The sequence below is a fragment of the Sorghum bicolor genome, chromosome 2 (assembly GCF_000003195.3).
Source record: "Sorghum bicolor cultivar BTx623 chromosome 2, Sorghum_bicolor_NCBIv3, whole genome shotgun sequence".
In the NCBI taxonomy this organism is placed as follows: domain Eukaryota; kingdom Viridiplantae; phylum Streptophyta; class Magnoliopsida; order Poales; family Poaceae; genus Sorghum; species Sorghum bicolor.
The window spans coordinates 57,095,297-57,117,622 of NC_012871.2; the positions used below are offsets into that span (position 1 = coordinate 57,095,297).

The 22,326-nt window shown below is 39.9% G+C and overlaps 2 protein-coding genes across 2 annotated transcripts; one reads left to right on the plus strand and one right to left on the minus strand.

Annotated features, from left to right (window-relative positions):
• LOC8065382 (protein STRICTOSIDINE SYNTHASE-LIKE 10) lies at nt 2,955–12,825 on the plus strand. Its single transcript, XM_002460106.2, has 3 exons — nt 2,955–3,372; nt 3,499–3,774; nt 12,095–12,825. Exons 1-3 carry the CDS (start codon nt 3,065–3,067, stop codon nt 12,609–12,611), a joined length of 1,101 nt encoding a protein of 366 aa, XP_002460151.1. The 5' UTR covers nt 2,955–3,064; the 3' UTR covers nt 12,612–12,825.
• On the minus strand, nt 13,852–18,852 carry LOC8065383 (enolase 1, chloroplastic). The gene is made up of 7 exons (XM_002462253.2): nt 18,237–18,852; nt 16,149–16,456; nt 15,470–15,624; nt 15,062–15,379; nt 14,478–14,624; nt 14,322–14,372; nt 13,852–14,228 (listed from the first exon to the last, which is right to left on the minus strand). The coding sequence occupies exons 1-7, from the start codon at nt 18,626–18,628 to the stop codon at nt 14,163–14,165; spliced, it is 1,437 nt and encodes a 478-aa protein (XP_002462298.1). The 5' UTR covers nt 18,629–18,852; the 3' UTR covers nt 13,852–14,162.

Sequence of the window (22,326 nt, forward strand, 5' to 3'; positions counted from 1 at the left end):
CACCAAAGCAATGGTATGTACAGACTACAGAGTAACCATTGTGAAACTAACGGCCCTTGACTAGGAGCTGATGCAAGAGCAAAGCTCTAGCATCTGACCCGTAGGCAAGAAGATCAACAGACCTTGTTTACTTCCAAATTTCTTTGTAAAATAGGAATAGTAGCACTTTCGTTTGTATTTGACAAATATTGTTCAATTATGGACTAACTAGGCTTAAAAGATTCGTCTCGCCAATTCCGACCAAACTGTGCAATTAGATTTTATTTCCATCTGTATTTAATATTCTATGCATACATCTAAAGATTCGATGTGACGGAGAATCTAAAAAATTTTGCAAATTTTTTATCAACTAAGGCCTTGTTTAGTTGCCAAAAATTTTCAAGATTCCCCGTCACATCGAATCTTGCGGCACATGCATGAAGCATTAAATATAGACGAAAATAAAAACTAATTATGCAGTTTACTTGTAAATCGCGAGGCGAATCTTTTGATCCTAGTTAGTCTATGATTGGATAATATTTGCCACAAACAAACGAAATTGCTACAGTAGCGAAATCCAAAATTTTTGCCAAACTAAACAAGGCCTAAACAAGGTGGCCATGGGCCTGCCTGTCCCTCCACCTAGCAAAATGGGGCATGTGGCAGGATGGCAGAGCATTTATTCTAGATAAGGAGGATGACAGAGAAGACGAGGTGCATGCTTCCAATTTCCTGATAATGCCTCGGCGGTGTGCTATGCTGATAGCTTGATTAAGTTCGGTGGAGAACTTGTCCACTTTCGTTAGCCAATAGTGGAAAGCCTCCATCATGCATATTGAGCATGAAGGTCATATATGTGCCTCCAGACCATCGATTTTCTCCTTCGTCGTGATGGGACCACGATCACATGCCTCGTTGAGCCAACTCACATAGAATTTAGGGATCCAAGAGGAATTGGAAGAAAAAAGTTGTTTTTCTGATCACGCTGAGATCAGTACCCCGCAATGGCAATTTACCGCTAAGGCTAGCCACAATACAATCAATGATCAAAAGCAATCTGGCGGCTATATGCTACCGTGACGTGACTGGATGATGAGAATATTTTACTGGCACAATATTTAGCAGGGCCTTGTTTAGTTCCGAAAAGTGAAAAGTTTTCGGTACTGTAGCACTTTCGTTTATTTGTGACAAATATTATCCAATTATGGACTAACTAGGATCAAAAGATTCGTCTCGTGATTTACAGCTAAACTGTGTAATTAGTTTTTATTTTTCGTCTATATTTAATGTTTCATGCATGTGTCACAAGATTCGATGTGACGGAAAATCTTAAAAACTGGTTTTTAGGGTGAAGTAAACAAATGCCTTGTTTAGTTCCGAAAAATTTTGAGAAATCGACACTGTAACACTTTCGTTTGTATTTGATAAATATTGTTCAATTATGGACTAAGTAGGCTCAAAAGATTCATCTTATCAATTCCGACCAAACTGTGCAATTAGTTTTTATTTTCGTCTATATTTAATACTCCATGTATGCGTCTAAAGATTCGATGTGACGGAGAATGTGAAAAATTTTGTAAAAATTTCTGGAAACTAAACAAGGCCAAAGACTAGTGCGTTTGGGGCCCTCTTTTTTTTTCCCCTACCTGCCTCTTTAGTCATCAATGCGAAAAACGCTCGGATGAACACAACATCCAGGCATGTACTTGACTCGATGCCTAACTTTTTCAACCCAGTTCTCTGGCTTCAGCATCAGCTTTTTGTCACATTGTACGTGGCTACAATTCAGTTGGCAACCATATGTGATGAGCCTAATTGTACAAAGGATAGTTATCGATGAACAAGCTCAACGGTGAGCCGATGTCGATAGAGATTTTTTTTTTGTTTTTATAGTTGGTCTCCCAATACTTCCTACGTCCCAAATTAATCGTCATTTTCGGTTTCCACGTTGTAAGTTTAACTAAATTTATAAAAAATACGTGTAATATTTATATCTTTAAATATTTTTTAAACTGGATTTAAAGATCTTTCTGATGATACTAGTTAGAGCATCTTCAATGATTTGATTTTGGATTTTATCTTTGGCAAAACATAAAGTTTACCAAGTCTCAAATCAATATGGGGAGGAAAAAAAATGGTTACCTCCAATGGTTTGGCAAAATTGAATTGGCAAAACTCAAAATATGGACCCAACAGTTATTTTCTCAGATGGAAATTTTCTTCGCGCCGTCGACTTCAAGGTCCAAGCAAGAGCGGCACCAACACACAAACCCTAGGCACCATGGAAACCCGATGCGCATACTGGAAAGATAGACGAATCCATGGCCATGACGTACGTACCTCCCCCACAGATGGCTTGATGAAGATCGCCTCCCCCACAGCCGGCGTTGATGTCCAGCGATCTGCAGAACCGAAAGATCTCGGTCTCCAACTTTCCGCAGGAAGAAAACGGCGGTGGTAAGAGAACCACGCGCGGAGAAGAAAAACGCGCGGGGCTATGCAATGCCAAGCGCAATACACGGTTGGTATGTATACCAAACCTGATCAGAAATTTGCCAAGTTAACCAAAATGCAAAACTCATTTGCCAAACCGTTAAATAGAAGTTTTTAAAACTTTTTGGCAAAAACAAGAATACAAAGCCTATTTATAAAACTGTTAGAGACACTCTTATATAACATAAATATTAATATTTTTAATATATATTTAGTTAATATTATTTTTCAGAAAGTAGCGAAAACTACAGTTATTTTGGGTTCGAGAGAAAGTAGACGTCATCATGGGTCATATACTCATATGACCATTCGATGGTGCGCGGGCCGAAAATTGGATCTGGCCCGACCACACACGCCTCTCAGGCCGACCTTTTACAAGCCCAATAGCGCAAGGATAATTCAGGATTGCCTTGCTGTGCCATGGGCACACCTGTCGTTCCTCCGTGCGCTTCCGATCTCTGACGCCCGAGTCATGAGCCTGGCTGACAACTTCTATAAGAGCCGCCACATGCCTGCCCTTACACTGTCCGGCCACACATAGTAATAGTAATACCAAAAGCAAGCAGGGCTAGCCTGTTTTCCTCCCAAGAACATGGAGCCGGTCGCCAACGCCAAGAAGTGTTGTCGTCCCTCCATCTCCACCTCGCTCCAGCTGCTGCTACTGCTGCTTGTGCAGTTGCCGTCTATGGCCACCTGCCGGCACAAGGAGGAGATGAAGTCCATCTACAACGTGGGGCAGAGGGTTGTCCCCGTCCGCCTCGGCCGCCCCGCGTTCGGCCCCGAGAGCCTCGCCTTCGACCACCGCGGCGACGGGCCCTACACCGGCGTCTCCAACGGCCGCGTCCTCCGCTGGCGCGGCCGCCGCGGGTGGACCGAGTTCGCCCACAACTACAAGCACGAGTGAGTTCTACGTGTCTTGCATTGCATTGCATTGCATTGCAGCAGCATGCAGTAGCTGCACAGGAATGTCGATCGTCGTTGGTCTGTCCGCTACTCTTATAAACAAGCATATATATATATATGCAGGACGGAGGCGATGTGTGCGGCGAAGAAGAGGGCGGCGTCGCCGGCGGAGAGCGCGTGCGGCCGGCCGCTGGGGCTGCAGTTCCACCGCGCGTCGGGCGACCTGTACTACGCCGACGCGTACCTGGGGCTGATGCGCGTGGGGCGCCGCGGCGGCAGGGCGGAGGTGGTGGCCACGGAGGCCGGCGGCGCGACGCTCAACTTCGTCAACGGCGTGGACGTGGACCAGGAGACCGGACACGTCTACTTCACGGACAGCAGCGCCACGTACCAGCGGAGGTATGTACTAGGAGTACTCCTACGTCAGAAGGATCCCGCGCCACAGCTAACACTAATTTCGTTTCTTTTACTATTATACTGCGACGACACGCGCCGCCTACATACGTGTACGAACGTACATGTGGTGTGGTGTATCCTTCCCTCTTATGACTGCCACAAGTAGGAGTATACAAAAAAGTACTACTAGGGCTTGTTTAGGCCTTGTTGATTTAAAAAAGTTTTTAGATTTTGATATTGTAGTATTTTTTCATTTTTATTTAATAAATATTGTTCAATCATAGATTAACTAAGCTTAAAAAATCCGTCTCGCGATTTATAGATAAATTGTGCAATTAGTTTTTATTTTTTATTTATATTTAATGTTCCAGGCATATGCCGTAAGATTTGATGTGACGTGGAATCTTGAAAAGTTGTTGGTTTCTAGGTGAACTAAATAAGGTCTAATAGTTAAAAAAAATTGCAAAATTTTTCAGATTTCTTATCACATCGAATCTTGCGGCACATGCATAAAGCACTAAATTAGAAAAAATAACTAACTACATAGTTTGGCTATAATTTACGAGACGAATCTTCAGGACCTAGTTGGTTCATGATTAGATAATATTTGTTAAATATCAAGGAGAGCACTATAGTGTCCATTTGGCTAAAAATTTTAGAACTAAGGCCTTACTTAGTTCCGAAATCTTTTAGGTTTTGGGTACTATAGTACTTTCGTTTTTATTTGATAATTATTGTTCAATTATGGACTGACTAGGCTCAAAAGTTTCATCTCGTGATTTATAGGTAAACTGTGCAATTAATTTTTGTTTTTGTCTATATTTAATGTTTCATGCATGTGCCGCAAGGGTTCGATGTGACATGGAATCTTGAAAAGTTTCTAGTTTTTGAGTGGCCTAGTATATGTGTGTACTAGGGCCTCGTTTAGTTGCAAAAAAAATTATAAAATAAACACTATAACACTTTCGTTTATATTTGATAAATATTATCCAATCGTGAACTAACTAAGGTTAAAAAATTTGTCTCATAAATTATAGATAAACTATATAATTAGTTATTTTTTATCTATATTTGATGCTCAATACGCAAGATTCGATGTGACAAATTGGTCTTGTTTAGTTCGCAAATGGTTCGAGGTACTGTAGTATTTTCGTTTTTATTTGACAAATATTGTCTAATCATGGACTAACTAGACTCAAAATATTTATCTCGCGTTTTACAGGCAAACTGTGCAATTAATTTTTATTTTCGTCTATATTTAATGCTCGATGCATGTGCCACAAGATTTGATGTGACGAGGAATCTTGAAAAGTTTTTGGATTTTTGATGAACTAAGGCTTTGTTTAGTTCACTCAAAAACCAAAAAGTTTTCAAGATTCCCCATCACATCGAATCTTGCGGCATATGCATAAAGTATTAAATATAAAAAAAACTAATTATACAGTTTACCTGTAAATTACGAGATGAATCTTTTGATCCTAGTTAGTTCTGATTGGACAATATTTATTATAAACAAACGAAAATGCTATAATAGCAAAGTCAAAAAAAACTTTTCGCAACTAAACAAGCCTAAACAAGGCAAAGAATCTAATTTTTTAACTAACCGTGGTATAGGTTGATGATAGGCGTTGATTCTCGTGTCGCAACATGTCGTGACATAAAGTGCATGGTAGTACGTGCGTACAGTACATTCTCGTTACAGAAGTTTGCGCTACGGTGCATCCTGTTTCTTCATATACACGAAAGTCCCTGGATCCTAGGCTATGTTTAGATGCACAAAACTTTTAGAGAAATGAGTATTTTTTGGAAAAATAGATCTAAATAGAGACCTATAAAATTTAGATTGTAAAGATTTGGAATTTAGGACCTTAAAATCCTAAAACTGTGTAAACTTAATTAGAGGCATGTGTCTTATATGTTGCAAATCAAAAAATTTAAAAACCATCTAAATACCTATTTGTAATGTAAAATTGATTGGCAAAAGTTTTGGGATCTAAACAGAGCCTAGCTTTCCAGCGTAAATGCAAGTACCTGTTTAAGTTGCTAAGCTGCTACGGTATCTTATATTTAATACTTTGTAGATTCAAGGTGATGAGAAATCTTAAAAAGTTTTTGGTTTGTTGGATGAACTAATCAAGGCCTCATATAAATAAGATTGCATAGGAAAACAAAACCTAATTGCACATTGCATACGAAAATAAAAACGTAATTGCACATTTTTCTATAAATCGTAAGATAAATCTTTTGAATTTAGTTAGTCTATAATTAACTAATAATTATCAAATAAAAACAAAAGTGCTATCGTATCTAAAATAAAAAAAAATCGGAACTAAACAAGACCTTAGTAGGAAGAGAACATGATAACGCTTGATGACGGCCAAAACCAAAAAAAAAAAATTGGATCTAGAGGCTGTGTAGTTGATGGAAAATTTTGCAAAGTCGTTTGTACTTAATAATTTTGTCTAATTATAGGCTAACTAGATTTAAAAGATTTGTCTTATAAATTATAGGTAAACTATATAATTAGTTATTGTTTTATTTATATTTAATACTTTATATATATGTTGCAAAATTTGATATAATGAAAAATTTAAAAGTTTTGCAAAATATTTTAGGAACTAAAAAGGTGTTTGGTTGGAGGTGCTATGTATTTATTCTCTAACTGTGTTTTTAATTTTGTAAATAGTCTATATTTAGAATTTTATATATGTGTTTACATATTTAATGTGACGAGAGTTAAATTTTAGCTGAGGCCATGTTTAGTTCATCCTAAAAATCAAAAAGTTTTCAAGATTCTCTGTCACATCGAATCTTTCGGCACATGCATGAAGCATTAAATATAGACGAAAATAAAACTAATTACATAATTTAACTGTAAATAACGAGATGAATCTTTTAATACTAGTTAGTCTATGATTAGATAATATTTGCCACAAACAAATAAAAGTGCTACAATAGCAAAATTTAAAATCTTTTGCATGAATCAAACAGGGCTCCGGTCCTAAAAGGCATTCACTGCCGGTCCGAACAGTAGCACTAGCTAGGCTGTCCTCAAGTGGGCTCATGCGTTGGTAAAATTAGGCCTTGTTTAGATGTGAAAAGTTTTTGGATTTCGCTACTGTAACACTTTCGTTTGTTTGTGGTAAATATTGTCCAATCATAGACTAACTAAGATCAAAAGATTCGCCTTATGATTTAAAGGTAAACTGTGCAATTAGTTTTTATTTTTGTCTATATTTAATGCTTCATGCATGTACTGAAAGACTTGATGTGACGAAAAATCTTGAAAACTTTTTGGTTTTTGAGGTGAACTAAACATGCCCTAAAACGACGCGTGGATGCTGCTGCCTGTAATAAGCGACCGCATTTATGCCGCCCTGACCGTGAAGGTAGTAAAAATGGGTGCGGTGACACGCAGATGTCCCCATGACTTGTATACACTGACACGTGGTGCTGAGCTCGTAATTAACCGTACTACGTCTTAGAGCAAGTATTATAGCAGGCTGTAAGCCAGCTAAATGTTGTTGTGGAGGAGAGAGAAGAGGAAAGAGAGTAAAAGCGGGCTGCAAGCTTACAGTCGGCTCAGACACAAAAACCAAGAAAATCTGTGACACAGACAAGTGGGCCATGTATTAATAGTGATAAGCTAACCATTATATAGGTGGGCTGCAAGAAGGCTGTAAAGAAATCTTACAGCCAGCTGGCTGTATTATAATACTTGCTCTTAGGATCAGTATCATTGCATGTTTCATGAAAGTGTCATACACATTAAATAAGATGTCACGTAAGCAAAATTACTAACTTGACAGAGTTATTAAGTGAAGAAGTTTCATCAGATGAGAGAGGAGTTTCTTCCCCATAAAACTCATGTGGTTCGGTTACCTAGTTTATAGTCTTGTTAACTGTGTCATAAAACTATGCATTGAGACTGGCCTAAGAATCAAAAAGTTTCTCGATGTTGACACGGTAGCACTTTTATTTTTATTTGATAAATATTGTCTAACCATAAAATAACTCAGTTTAAAAGATTTATCTCACAATTTACAGATAAATTGTGCAATTAGTTTTTGTTTTTATCTATATTTAATGCTTCATGCATGTGCCGTAAAATTTGATGTGACGAAGAATCTTGAAAAGTTTTTTTTTACTTTGGAGTGAATAACAAAGCCTACACCTTAGTACTACACCTTAGGCCATGTTTAGATTGAAGATAAAAAAAATTTGGGTGTCACATCGGATGTGTCGAAAAGATGTCGGGAGGAGTTTTTAGAAACTAATAAAAAACAAATTACATAGGTCGTCTAGAAACTGCAAGACAAATCTATTAAGCATAATTAATCTGTCATTAGCACATGTGGGTTGTTGTAGCATTTAAGGCTAATCATGGATTAACTAGGCTTAAAAGATTTGTCTCGCGATTTTCAACCAAACTGTGTAATTAGTTTATTTTTTATCTATATTTGATGTTCCATACATATGTCGAAAGATTCGATGGGATAGATAAAAATTTTTTAGATGGAGAACTAAACGGGGCCTTAGTACGTCCGCATCTTCCTATGTCTTATAAATTATACTTTTTATACTAATTTATTTTTCTCTTATAATAAACCAATAAACAGTATTTCAACTATAACTATTTAGATAAGCCAACAGGCTAAGTAGTTAACTTACGTTGAGGAGAGAGACAACAACAAAGACTATTTTATACATATTTATCTTTTTATATATTATTAGACTCACATGTCAGTCTCTCAGATTTTTAGACTACGTGAAATAGATAGACTATTTACTTATCACGAGTGATAGTTCTCTTTCGGCCTTCTATAGTTCACTCCAAAATTCAAAAAATTTTCAAGATTTCCCGTTACATCAAATCTTGTGACATATGCATAGAGCACTAAATATAGACGAAAACAAAAACTAATTATACAGTTTATCTGTAATTTACGAGACACATCAAATCTTGTGACACATGCATGGAGCACTAAATATAGACGAAAACAAAAACTAATTGCACAGTTTGTCTGTAATTTACGAGACAAATCTTTTGAGCCTAGTAGTCTATAGTTAGACAATAATTATCAAATACAAACGAAAGTGCTACAATGTCAAAATCCAGAAACTTTTCACAACTAAACAAGGCCTTATTTTTTGGCTGTTCAAGTCATAACAGCTAGCCAAAATAGCTAACCATTGAGACACCCTTAGTGCATTCTCAATGGAAGTTTCATGATCCAGTTTCCAAAACATTCGTATTTTAAAAATTGTGTAGAAAAGTTTCGTTCCTATGAAATTTTTTTTACTCCTATAAAACTTTTATTATCTCTCTTTTTATTAATATAGTGCCACGTCATAAAACTGACCTTACACGCGCTAGATGGCCGTCCAGTGTTTCAGTCTTTTTTTTTTTGCCACTCCGAGTAAATCCCTCTCCCGTGGAAGTAGTAGTGGTATTACAGGTAAATTATAAAGTATTACAAGTGTAAAAGTAACAACAATTACTACCACAAAATTTAAAATAGAGTCTTCTTATCTATTAATACGTAGTACCTGTTAGTGATTAAAAAAATCAAAATAGAGTAAACATGTAGAAGGAGCCAGTGGTCTGGGGCTCCACTGCAACAACGCTACAATACAGCTACTGTATTCTCTATAGTACATTATTATTCTTTTTTTTAATTAATAGAATATAAGTTACACTCCAGTCCTTGAATCTTTGTTCTTAGGTCTTGTTTAGTTGTTGGGAGGAAAATTCTTTAAGTACCATAGTATTTTTGTTTGTATTTAACAATTATCGTCTAATTATAGACTAATTAACTAGACTTAAAATATTTATCTCATAAATTATAGATAAATTATGCAATTAGTTATTGTTTTATCTATATTTAATATTTTATATATGTACCGCAAGATTCGATGGGACGGAAATCTTAAAAAATTTTTAGTTTTTTGTGAAACTATTAAATGGAAAATGCAAACAATACAACGGTATCGAGAATGCGGAATCAATCTGCTTTTGTGTCGCGGATCTGACCAGACCAACACACATATCCGATCCGGCCTCGCATGGCAAGCCTTCAATTGTTCTGGGTCCAGGCACTGAGGGCCTGCTCTACCTCATTAACTGCACAGTGGTCTTGTGTTGTCCAAATGGGCCCGACCTGGTGCAATGCGCAACGATACGTGGAGGCCTACTGCATGTGGGAGGCATTAGAGCATCTCCAAGAGCTTTGCAAATCAACTTTGCATTGCCCAATTTGCAAAACAGAGTAGAAAACATTTCTCCAATGGCTTTGCAAATGAGGTTTGCAATTTGGTAAGGTTTGCAAATAGAGGTGGAAACTTTACATATATGCAAACCTCCTCAAGGCTTTGCATTTGGGATTCGCAAGGAATCCGGTCCGCCACGTAGGCCGCTCGGTCCCGTCGCGCGAAATATTTTGGGCGGCATTGCGGTTGCCCGACTCGGCGCGCCAAAGGACTCCCGCGCGATTTATCTCCCCCCCGCGATCTCCCTCCGCCGCCGCCACGCGACTTCTTCATCGCGCGGCTTCTTCATCGCTCGGCTTCTTCATCGCGCGACTGGCCTGGGCGAGTTTGGGGATGGGCGAGGAACGATGGGCGACGGGGAGACGGGGGCGATGGGCACTGGAACGACGGACTGCGATCTACGATGGCGCGAACACGGACTGCGATCTGGCACTGCGCGCGAAATTTTTTGGCCGGATGGCGCGTGGGAAAAAATTTCGGGAAAGGACTTGATGAGAATGCAAAACGGTTGGAGATCCCCCTTTGGGAACTTTGCAAACTCATTTGCAACTTTGCAAATCCCCTGAAATGCAAAGCTGAGAATGGAAAGCCCTTGGAGATGCTCTTAGGGCACTCACAATGCAAGACTCTACCACTGAGTCCAAAACAATTAATTACATATTATTTATGATATTTTGCTGATGTGGCAGCATATTTATTGAAGAAAAGAGATAGAAAAAATAAGACTCCAAGTCTTATTTAGACTCTAAGTCCATATTGTTCGAGGTAATAAATAACTTTAGACTCTATGATAGAGTCTGCATTGTGAGTGCCCTTATGCCTCTTCGCCGCAGGGCTCAAGGGCACGCCACAAGCGCATTATAGATGTTGTCTTGTTCATTTAAGCTTACTAGCCGAATCTGTTAGCCGAATCTGTCAGCCATTTAATAGTGTTTTTTCTCTCACAATAAATCAATCAATAATACTTTCTATCATAACTTATCAGCTAAACAAACAAGACTAGTTCTCTGAATCTATTAGCATAACAAATTAGCCAATAGTATTTTTTACCATAAACCAAACGAACGCGGTCACTGACCGGCCGGCATGTAGCATTTGCTGCTGCACATGCACGACTTCCAGCTTCCTGCCCAAAATTCCAATTTTCGCGATACCCGGCTGTGGCTACCCGTACTTTAACCCTAGCCCAGCTGATGCGCGCAGGTTTTTATTACTCGCATTTGCCATGAATGAATGTTCATTACTCCTGTATCATTGCATCAGGGCCGTGCACAGGGGTGTGCCGGCTGTGCGATGGTACAGGGTCCCAAAGTTTTAGGGACCTCAAAATTATAGCTCATTAATTATTAATATTAAATATTTTGTGTTGACTTTTGTACGTAGAGTTTATGGTAAATACTTGTACCAGCTATTAAAATTGCTACATTATTTCTTTTTATTTGGCACCATATAGTTTTATCTAAGTCGTGTCCGTCAGTCTGACTACTCCGTGTGTGATCTAACTTGTTGAGTCATGTCTCCGTAAAGTAGCTAAGAAATCTCGAGTCTAGTACTCAATTGATAACAATAAAGTGCAAATTATAGAGCGTTAACGATGGACACTGGAAAAAGCTATGTTGGCAAATGCCAACTATATATTATAGTGTTATGATCCATAAAAAATTTGAGATAATTGGTACTTGGAGGCTAGAAACCAACAAGTAGCCTAATTCTTTAAGATATGCCTATAATTCATGGCTTGTATAGAAAATATTCTTAGTTATTGAGTGCTACAAATTGGTGCTACCTAATATTATATATGATTATTGTTTTATTTTTTCTAGATAAATTGGGCCTATTTTAGTGTTGAAAACAGGGCTTTAATTTTTGCGGGCACGGCCCTGCATTGCATTAAATGTTAGTGGTATTTTACATCAATCACCTACATTCACCGTGGTCAATTTACATGTTAACGATTTGGTTATGTGCTACTCCGTACTGCCTTTGGGAGATTAGTTCTGTCTGTGCATATTACCCGTCGTTGTCCTGCACTGACCCCGATTTTTCTTTGCAGTGACTACATTATGATCATCCTGACCGGCGAAGCGACGGGGCGGCTGCTACGGTACGACCCGGCGACGAACAGCACCACCGTGCTGGCGTCGGGGCTGTCCTTCCCCAACGGCGTGGCGCTGAGCGCGGACGGGGCGCATGTCGTAGTGGCCGAGACCACGCGGTGCCGGCTGCTCCGCCATTGGCTGCGCGGCCCGGCCACCGGCACCACCGAGCCCTTCGCTGACCTGCCGGGCTACCCAGACAACGTGCGCCGCGCCGCCGACGCCGGTGCCGGTGCCGGTGGGTACCACTACTGGGTGGCGCTGAACCGGGACAAGTCGTGGCTGGTGAATGGGACGACGCCCAGGTCGGTGGCTGCTGTCAGGGTCCACGGGGAGACTGGTGCCGTCACCGAGGCACTGCGCGGGCTCGGGAACGCCACGGTCAGTGAGGTGGTGGAGCGGCCCGGCGGCGCGCTCTGGCTTGGCTCCGTCGACACGCCCTATGTTGGTCTGTTGAAGGTCGACGACCTTTAGAAATTTTCAGAGTTTTTCAGTCTCATTGGATGGTTTACCTGACCAAAAAAAAAACTAGGTGTAAACCTATCAGACTTCAACTGATCATTTTCAATGAATTTGCTAGGCGTGACTTGGCACAGCGAAGCCCTTGCTGACACAGAGGGTAAGAAGCTGTTTTATTTGTAACTGAACCATGAGTTGACATTAATTGAGCTTTTTTTTTAATGCAAAACTTGTTGTGATGTTTTTTCGGTAGAATAAATAGTTTATTCATCCATTATCATCCTATTGGGATGTGTTTGGGTGATAGGCGGGACATACGGTAACGGTCAACGGCTCACACTAGCACAATATATCCGTATCTATCTACCCTTCCTTTTCCTTGGAAAATGTCAAGTCATCGAAGTTTTTCTAAGATGAAATTTTCAAACTTTAAGCAAGTGTATGATAATCACTGAAGTTAACATCAAATTAGTTTTATTAAATTCACCATAAAATATTTTGATGTAATATTTATTCAGTGTTTATATATGTTATAGTATTCATAAAAAGTCAATTTATTTACTGTAAACTTTTGTTTGAAATCGGTACAGACGACTAGACGAGTCTATAACTTGAATCTCTAATGGATAGTACCCACCACAAAATATCTACACGCGCATCTAAGTCTAGAATTTGAATATATAGATTCTACCACAAGAAATCTAACCGACTAACACTCAACTCGCATTGTTCCATAAACTTTAAATTCAAATCAATTTGACTTAGAAAGAAATGAAAAAATATATATATACCTCGTCGAATCATATATATCAGATATAAACCTAAAATGGGCTTACAAGGAGTCATCGTTCGACGCCGTTCGTCGAGGGGAGCTGATGAATTATGTCCACTGTTGGTCAAATCTTATATGGACAAGTCTCGGGTGTTGTAAAATTTCTGCTACTCTTCTTCAGTTCAGAACTTTAACCTTGCGATAGTGCACGTAGTGTTGCATTTCAAACAGACCACAGTAAAATTCGTGAAATACATCCATTTAGGCCGTGTTTAGTCCGAAAAATTTCGCAACACTGTAGCACTTTCGTTTGTTTGTGGTAATTATTGTCCAACCATAGACTAAATAGACTCAAAAGATTCGTTTCGTAAATTCCAACCAAACTGTACAATTAGTTTTTATTTTTGTCTATATTTAATACTCCATACATGTATCTAAAGATTCGATGTGACGGAGAATCTTGAAAAATTTTAGGTTTTGGGATAGAAGTAAACAAGGCCTTATTGTATGACTATAACGCACGATTACAAGCATGATTGTTAATGGCCATGTCCATATAAAGCTGTCACTTTCTCACACTCGCGCGGTGCACAAGAAGCCTCTTCCTGGATGATGACTAAATCAGCAAATGCTCGCAGATAATAAGATGCGTCAAGAAAAAAAATCCGCAAAAAATTGGGATAACTCGTCGTAACAAGGATGAAAGCATGACTGGCCATGATCTAGTTCTTTTATTTCTACTGGATAGTACACATAATTTACGCTTTACTCAGATTCTGAAGTCTGTATAGTTCTTATGGAGACCTGAACGCCTCCCCTGCATAGCGCACGTTGCCAAGCTCCTCTTCAATCCGCAGAAGCTGTAGAGAAACATAACATAACTAGGATGATTTGAAAAGGAACAGAGGAACAGAAAAATGTCATAAATGGGAAAATCCAGAGGATGTTCTTACCTGATTATATTTGGCCAGCCTCTCGCTGCGGCATGGAGCCCCGGTTTTAATCTGAAATATATAATGAGTTCCATCATTATCATCTGAGGAAGACACAGGTGGAAATATAATGTGTCATTGTCAGCTATTCAGCTAGAGTTTCTAGCAGTCCTTTACCTGCCCACTTGCTAAGCCAACAGCCAAATCTGCAATGAAGTTGTCTTCGGTTTCACCACTTCTGTGGCTGACCATCACACCCCAACCAGCAGCTTTCGAATCGAGAGCAGCTTGAATTGATTCAGTGACAGTACCAATCTGGTTAACCTGGAAAGGCACACCGTTTTAACGAAGACATATATTTTATAGTTAAAGGTTATCTCAAGTTAGATACTGTTTGGCGAAGCCATGATGATGTTCAGCACTTGAAGGAAACAAAAAGAAGAAGAAAGGTATATTGTGCTTTACATCACATCCCTTTAGCCTAGCTGCTATTTTCAATCAAAAGAAATTATACTGAACAACTTATGCCAATATATTCAGAGCTAGACTGCCACATCCTACACCAGACTATGTTAAACAAAAACGATAAAACTAAAAAAGTGCAAATATCCATGTCTTTGTTATCACGGTAGAAGCAAATGTCAAAAGATAGTACTCCCTCCACTCCTCCAGTCATCAAAAGATGATGTTTGCACTAATTATCCTGTTCTAGCATCATCTATTGATGACCACAAAAAAATAGTAAATGAGTAAATGGTTACCTTTAGCAACAAAGCATTGCAAGCCTTCTTGCCAATAGCCTCTGATATACGTTTTGGGTTTGTGACAAGTAAATCATCACCCACAATTTGGATATCGACTGAGGATTGCAATGATGCCCATGAACTCCAGTCATCCTGATCAAAAGGGTCCTCAATTGATACAATAGGGAAATCCTTGACAAAATCTCTGTACAGATCACCCAGACGCTGGGCTGAAAGAACATGGGCTCCATCGTTAGGTTGATTCTTAAAGTTTAGATCGTAGCTCCCATCCTTTGTAAGAAACTCTGATGCCGCAACATCCATTCCAATTTTGATCTGCGTTAGGATTTACTTTTAACATTAAAAATAAAAAACAAGTGCGCAATAAAAAAAGTGGCCAATGAAACTATTTAGATGGTGTCACACCTTTCCAGTGTAGCCTGCCTTCTCAATGGCATCCATAAGCAAGACAAGACCCTCTCTGTTGTCTTGAACATTAGGAGCAAAACCTCCTTCATCTCCAACATTGCATGCATCTTGACCATATTTTGACTTAATGATGCCCTTCAGGACATGGTAAACTGTTACCAGAACAACGATATTCCAAGTGAGCATAGAAGATGAAGTGAACAGCAAATATTCCCAATGTAGTCGTTTTCTTATACAATGAATATGACTTTAAACAAACATGAAATACACTGGGAAATCAAAAGGTATGACATGAATAAAAGAGCAGCAAAAATTCCTCATAAAAGAATAGAAGAGCAAAATAGTCTGCTAGCAGATCATAAAATTACTAAAGTATACTGCTCCCACTGTTCCAAAATGTAGGTAGGTTTTTTTTTTTACCTACAAGTCAAATTTCTTTAACTTTGACCTAATTTATAGAAAAAAGCACCAGCATATAGAACAACAAATTAGTTTTCATTAAATCTACCATGAAATATGCCTTCATAGTTTTATTTGGTATTGTAGATGTTAACATAATTTTACATAAACTTGGTTAAAAATAGAAGTTTGAGTTAGGACAAAACTAAAAGAACCTACATTTTGGGACGGAAGGAGTACCATCTTATCTTATAGAAAAACACCAAAGCATTATTACCTTCACTGCCCATACGAAGAGCTTCAGCAAAAGTAGCTGCTCCAACAGGTAAAAGCATGAATTCCTGCATGGCAAGATTGTTGCCAGCATGGCTACCTCCATTTATTACATTGAAAGCAGGGACAGGCATGACAAGCTCCTTAATTCCCGCTAGCTCCTGAATATGTTTATACAAAGGAACTCCCTTTGCACCAGCGCCAGCCCTACATACACTCAAGGAGACTCCAAGAATAGCATTGGCACCCAACTTCGATTTATTCTCAGTTCCATCGATGTCTAGCATGATTGCATCAACATCGCTCTGGTTCCTGATAAAATAGTGGGTGCAGTTTGCATTAGACATGACATAGAAGATATGGTAATTAATAATGCAGCAGCACCTTCCAACATGTAAGCATATATCTGGATACAAAATCCAGTGGAAATATCATGAGTTGGCATTTTTCTTTTTTACATTTCTTCTGATGGCAATGAGGTGTGGTGGTAGTGTATTGTATTGCTTTCTTCCCTGTTCTTCAGTAAAACTGGCAATTTTATCATTATAAAAACCGAGGAACGGAGTCCGCCATAAATGGTGATTTTCCATATAAAAAACTGTTTAATAACTATAACATAAGTTGCACACATCAAACGTATGTCCTTTTAGCTAATTTGTGCAATTGTATTATCATAAAAACATGAGGAATGAAGTCCACCAGAATTGGTGGTCTTCAATATCCAAGAGCCTTTTGTAACTGTAGCACAAGTTCAACATATCAATTGGAGTAGTAACTTTGGTAGTCTAAATCAATTAGCTATTAGAAAAGAAATATTAAATTGGCACCCCAGAAATCATGCTCTATGCATCATATCATAGCATAAAAAGCACAGAAGTTTCTAAACAGGTCATCTTTGGACCTACCATACTATCCTCTTAGGTGTTGTGTGTGCTCTACTGTTCTGAAACAAGATGATCAAGTTTCAAAGCTGCCCAAAGATGCATTCCTGGCATCTAAGTTTATATATTAAACAAGAACAGTAGTATCAATTGTTCAGATTGTAAAAGGCTTGGGAGTTTAGCTGAAGCCCCATGATACTAGATCCTCCACTGCAAACACATAGTGGCTGCTCAAGCTAGAATTAGCCCCATTCCAAATATTAGTTGGAGAATTACTGTGGAAGTTCATAACATAATCATGCAAAACAGTAACTGTACTAGAAAAGCACACAGAAGTTTGCTTGAATAATGGATTGTTCGATTATGGACTTGCCATTATGAGCTTGCATGAGAAATATTCCATGCAGCACCAGAAATACAGTTCAGTATTTCACACCAGAACAATGGTAAGTAAAGCACACAAATCTTTAATAACTGTAACTATGCCAATACAAATTAATACGCTTCAGTAAGTTTCATATTTTAAGTGAAGGACCACAAAATGACTAATATGCTAACCTATTAGCGAACAGGACATGGAGGATCAGTAGTAACAATCATATGCTTTAAAAAGATATATATTGTTCTAGTAGGAACAGTGAGGTCAATAATAATCAAGAATCGTCTTTGCCACCCGAAAACAACTGTGGTGTTCATTAAACTAAAGAGACTGAAATGGGTACTAACCAGTAACTATACACACTACTTTGTTAGTTATCAATGCTTCCCACACTACACAACTCACAAAACATACCTTGACATCAAGTTATTTAGGACATTAGGGTTCTCCTTGTTGCTTTCTGTAAAAAATTGTTGCTCGGGAATGCATATAACAACCAAACTACATGCAAGTTTGCTCCATTACCTACCAAGCCAATAAGTTCCCAGCATATGTGAATAAACTAAGTATGGCATAAATATGCACTTCCACCAATTTAGCCACATTTTACTTCTAATTTTTAGGATGAATGGTCACCACAAGATCCAAAGCATCATTGTCAGATAGGAGTCAAACTAGTCAGGTCGCAAAACCCCATAAACTGAGCCAGTTCAACAATGGATCACAGACAAATGACACACCACGTTTCCCAACTACCCACTTCCCAGCAGTCACACTGGTGATCAAACAGACAGATCCATCAATCAATCCGAGATAGTGATCTCCAGCTCACCTCACATCGACGCCCACGAGCTTGGGCGCGATGACCTCGTTGATGTTACGCACGGCTTGGAGCACGCCCTTCCCGCCGTACACGGCCTTGTCGCCGTCGCGGAGCTCGAGCGCCTCGTAGATCCCCGTGGACGCCCCGCTGGGCACCGCGGAGCGGTGGAGGCGTCCGTCCCCGGCGACGAGGTCGACCTCGACGGTGGGGTTCCCGCGGCTGTCCACGATCTGCCGCGCGCGGATCGACCGCACCGCCTCCGCTCCCGCCGCCGCCTTGGCGGGCGGCGAAGCGGTGGAGAGCGCCGCGCGGACGGCGACGGCGCGGCGCGATGGAGTGGCGGTAGCGGCGGCGGGGAGAAGGGGCTTCGGGGAGGGGAGCACGAGCCGCGGGTGGGCCATGTGTTCGGAGGCGGAGGGTGGAGAGTCTGGGAGGAGGACGAGACGAGGGTCCACTTATATGGCGGCGGTGACGGCGGCGGCGGCGGCGAGGTAGAGGTCGTCGCGCTTGTTTGTTGGGCGGAGGCGGCGAGGTGGCAAGGGGTTTCGGCGAATAAAAATTTTGAAGAAGGCGGGGGTTGGTGGAGGCGACGGAGGCCCGTGTGTCATTGAGCTTTTGCTGGTCGTTTATGGTTTGGACGCCGTTGGCCTTTGAGGTGGCGCGTGGACGGGTGGGTTGGTCCGCATTCCGGTGGGTGGCCGGTGGGACGATTTTTTTTTTCTGCAGAAAATGTTGTAAATTGGCTATTGCAGTACTTTTATTTATGTTTAACATTTATTATCTTATTATAAACTAATTTGGTTTTACAAGATTCATCTTATAAATTATGGATAAACTGTAAAATTAGTTTTTTATATATTTAATGTTTCATACATGTGCTGTAAGATTCGATGAAACGAGAAATTTAAAAAAAAATTGCAATTTTATTTGAACTAAACAGCCCCTAAATATATCTGGGGCATGGAACTAAGGAATATCCCTGATACTCCACATAGACCTGTGTGTGAAATAGCAAATGCAAAGGAAAGGATGTTAAAACATACAAATAATCACTGCCCCAGATGCTAAATCTAACATGGCTTACCTGAAGCATGTCGGAGGAGCTAGCAATTGAAGACCTTGCTTGCTTGATGCTTTGGAATTTGAACAATCAAGTGATTTTAGTGATGCTAATGTATAAACTTAAAATGACTTTACCCATCGAAATTATAGTAGTGGAATACATAGATGTTGGCAAGCAAGGTTTTCTTGAGCCTTGCGGTGGCAAAGAAAATGCTTGCTAGGTGCCATGAGCCAATTTGGCTCGTTCAGCTTGGCAAGGCAAGACTCGCTCACAAAGGCGAGCTGAGAGAAAGCACCAAGTAGCATGTATATGGCGTCAAAGTATCTTAGAGGGTCAAAGTTTTTTAAGTTTGACCAAATTTATATAATAAAATAATAACATTTTTGGTATCGACCAAGTATCATTAGATTCTTTGTTAGTTATATTTTTATAGTGTACCTATTTTATGACATAAATCTTTATATTTCTCTCTATATTTTTGGTCAAACTTAAAAATGTTTTGACTCTCTAAGATTCTTGGAATGACTTATAGTTTGAAACGAAGGGAGTATAACTTTAGAATTGAACAAATTCATAAAAACTCTAATATAAATAAATTAAAGGCGCTACACATAGAAGGATGTGGATAATATCAGCAACACAACTACAATAATATATTGGATCTCTTATACGGCTATATTATAGAGGTTGGTTATTATCTTGCTACTAGCAAAAGTGCCCATGTGTTGCAACGGGTGAAAATGTATAGCGTCATCTAGACGCATATGCCAGAAGGACATACTGGTATGGCTATTGTCCTCGTCTCTCCTACTTCAAACCAATTAATCGAATCTGCCTCCAACGCATTTATGTCCTTCCTAATATGACTCAGAATCAATGTCGATGTGTATCCGTACGTCTGGTATGTAGGGCTATAGATGCTGACGAGGCTATGTACAATTGTGTCCATTTGGTACTCGACGAAGGAGTTCAATTGCAAGCAGCTTTGTGGATGCCCAAGAAAAAACAATCACGTCCGTTTGGTACTTGATGATGGAGTTCAATTGCAAGCATCTTTGTGGATGCCTAAGAAAAACAAAACAGAGTTGTTTAATTGTTAATAATGCTAATTTAATTATACATTGTTCAGATGAACGAGAGCACCAAGTAGCATGTATATGGCGTCCTTCGCTTGGATTCTATCAAGCCCAAGAACCTAATTAGACAAGGAGTCCTGGTGCCAGAATCTTTGGAAAAAAGAGAATATGGATACACATATTATCTCTCCATCTCCATCCTTAAATAAAAGATAATTTTAGATTTAGATTGAGTTAAACTTTCTTAAATTTAACCCACTATATAAAAAATATTATTGATATTTATAACTTCCAAATAAATATACTGAAAATCTATTTTACTATCAATCCATTGATATGATATTATAATACTTACCTTTCTAGGTCCCATATGGTGTCGTTAAATGAGAAAGAAAAAATAGAATAGAAGAAAGAATAAAAAATAAACTAAGAATAAATAAATGGAAGAAATAATTATGCAGAATAAACAATAAAATAAATATTGATAATATAAACATAATAAAATACACTGAGAACAAAAAAATAAAAAAGAAAAAGAAATCCTAAAATGAAAGAAAGAGAAGAAAGGATCGTACATACCTTGGACCTTAGACGGGGAGACGCGAACGTCGTTCCAAAGATTACTAACTCAACCTCGTAGAAATGTTGATCGTAACATCCCAGATTTTTACGTAAATTAAAAATACGAAATTTTTAAAATTTTTCCTATAATCATGTGGAGCATATAGTTTTTAGGTCTAACTCGATCCTAACCCGTTAACAAATCGTGGCATACATGTAGATTTGTTTGTAGGCGAGTGCTTTTGTTCGTGAGTCGTATTGGAGTTGAGTCTTGATTAGGGTTTGGAGTGCACAAATCCGTAGCAAAGTGTTGGGTACCATAAAAAGGATACCCAGATCAGAGCAACAAAAAACGTAAAAGACAGAGCAAATTAACCACAGTCACCAGAATACGGGTCCCAGCTCAACTGACTCTCAGGGCCTCGGACGCAAGTTCCGACTCGCCCGACCCCTCAGGGCCTCAGACGTAAGTTCCGACTCGCCCGACCCCTTAGGGCCTCGGACGCAAGTTCTGACTCGCCCGACCCCTCAGGACCTCGGACGCAAGTTCCGACTCGCCCGATCCCTCAGGGCCTCGGACGCAAACGCCGACTCACCCGACCCCTTCTGGGCTCGGGCGCCGGATCCCTATCTACCAGGATAGCAAGACCTCGACCACACGGCGCCCGTACCCACGACGAGACAAGCGCGATGACTCCCATATCGCAGCAGGGCAGGGTGGCGACTGTTCCAACCACCCTGGGCACTGCAGCCTTACCTCTTTCACTGTGTGCCCTTACCTCTTTCACTGTGGCGTACTGCCTCACAGTAGAAAAGAAATGGGGGAGGTTAATCAGCACCACTATTTGAGGTCTTTTCCCACTATTGACAGGATGATCAGCAGTACCGGCGATCCGACCCCCATGACTCCTACAGGGCTCGGTAACCCTCCACAGAAACAGCCATCCCTCAAGGACAAGATGGACAGGCATCCACAGGGTCGGGACTGTAACTCTTCCACTCGGCAGAGGGAAATTTACCCATGTAAATCCTTGTCTCCCCTTGAGGCTATAAAAGGGGAGCCAGGGCTCATAGCTAGAGGGAGATTCACACACAACCATCATACTCTTTCAGCAACCAGCACTCTGTCCATCACAAAGCCGAGACCTGAGACTTAGCCCTCTCTCGCAACCTGCTTGTACCCCCCTACTACAAGCACCTTTGGGTGCAAAGTTATATAGAACCCCCGATCACACTGGACGTAGGGCGTTCCTGGCCCGAACCAGTATAAATACTCTGTGTCTCACTTGCATCACCATCTAGGTTTGGGTAGTCACGCAGATTCACACTCGTTTGTGTCTAGGCCACGAGTCTAGACGCCGACAGTTGGCGCGCCAGGTAGGGGCCTTCTGCGTGACAT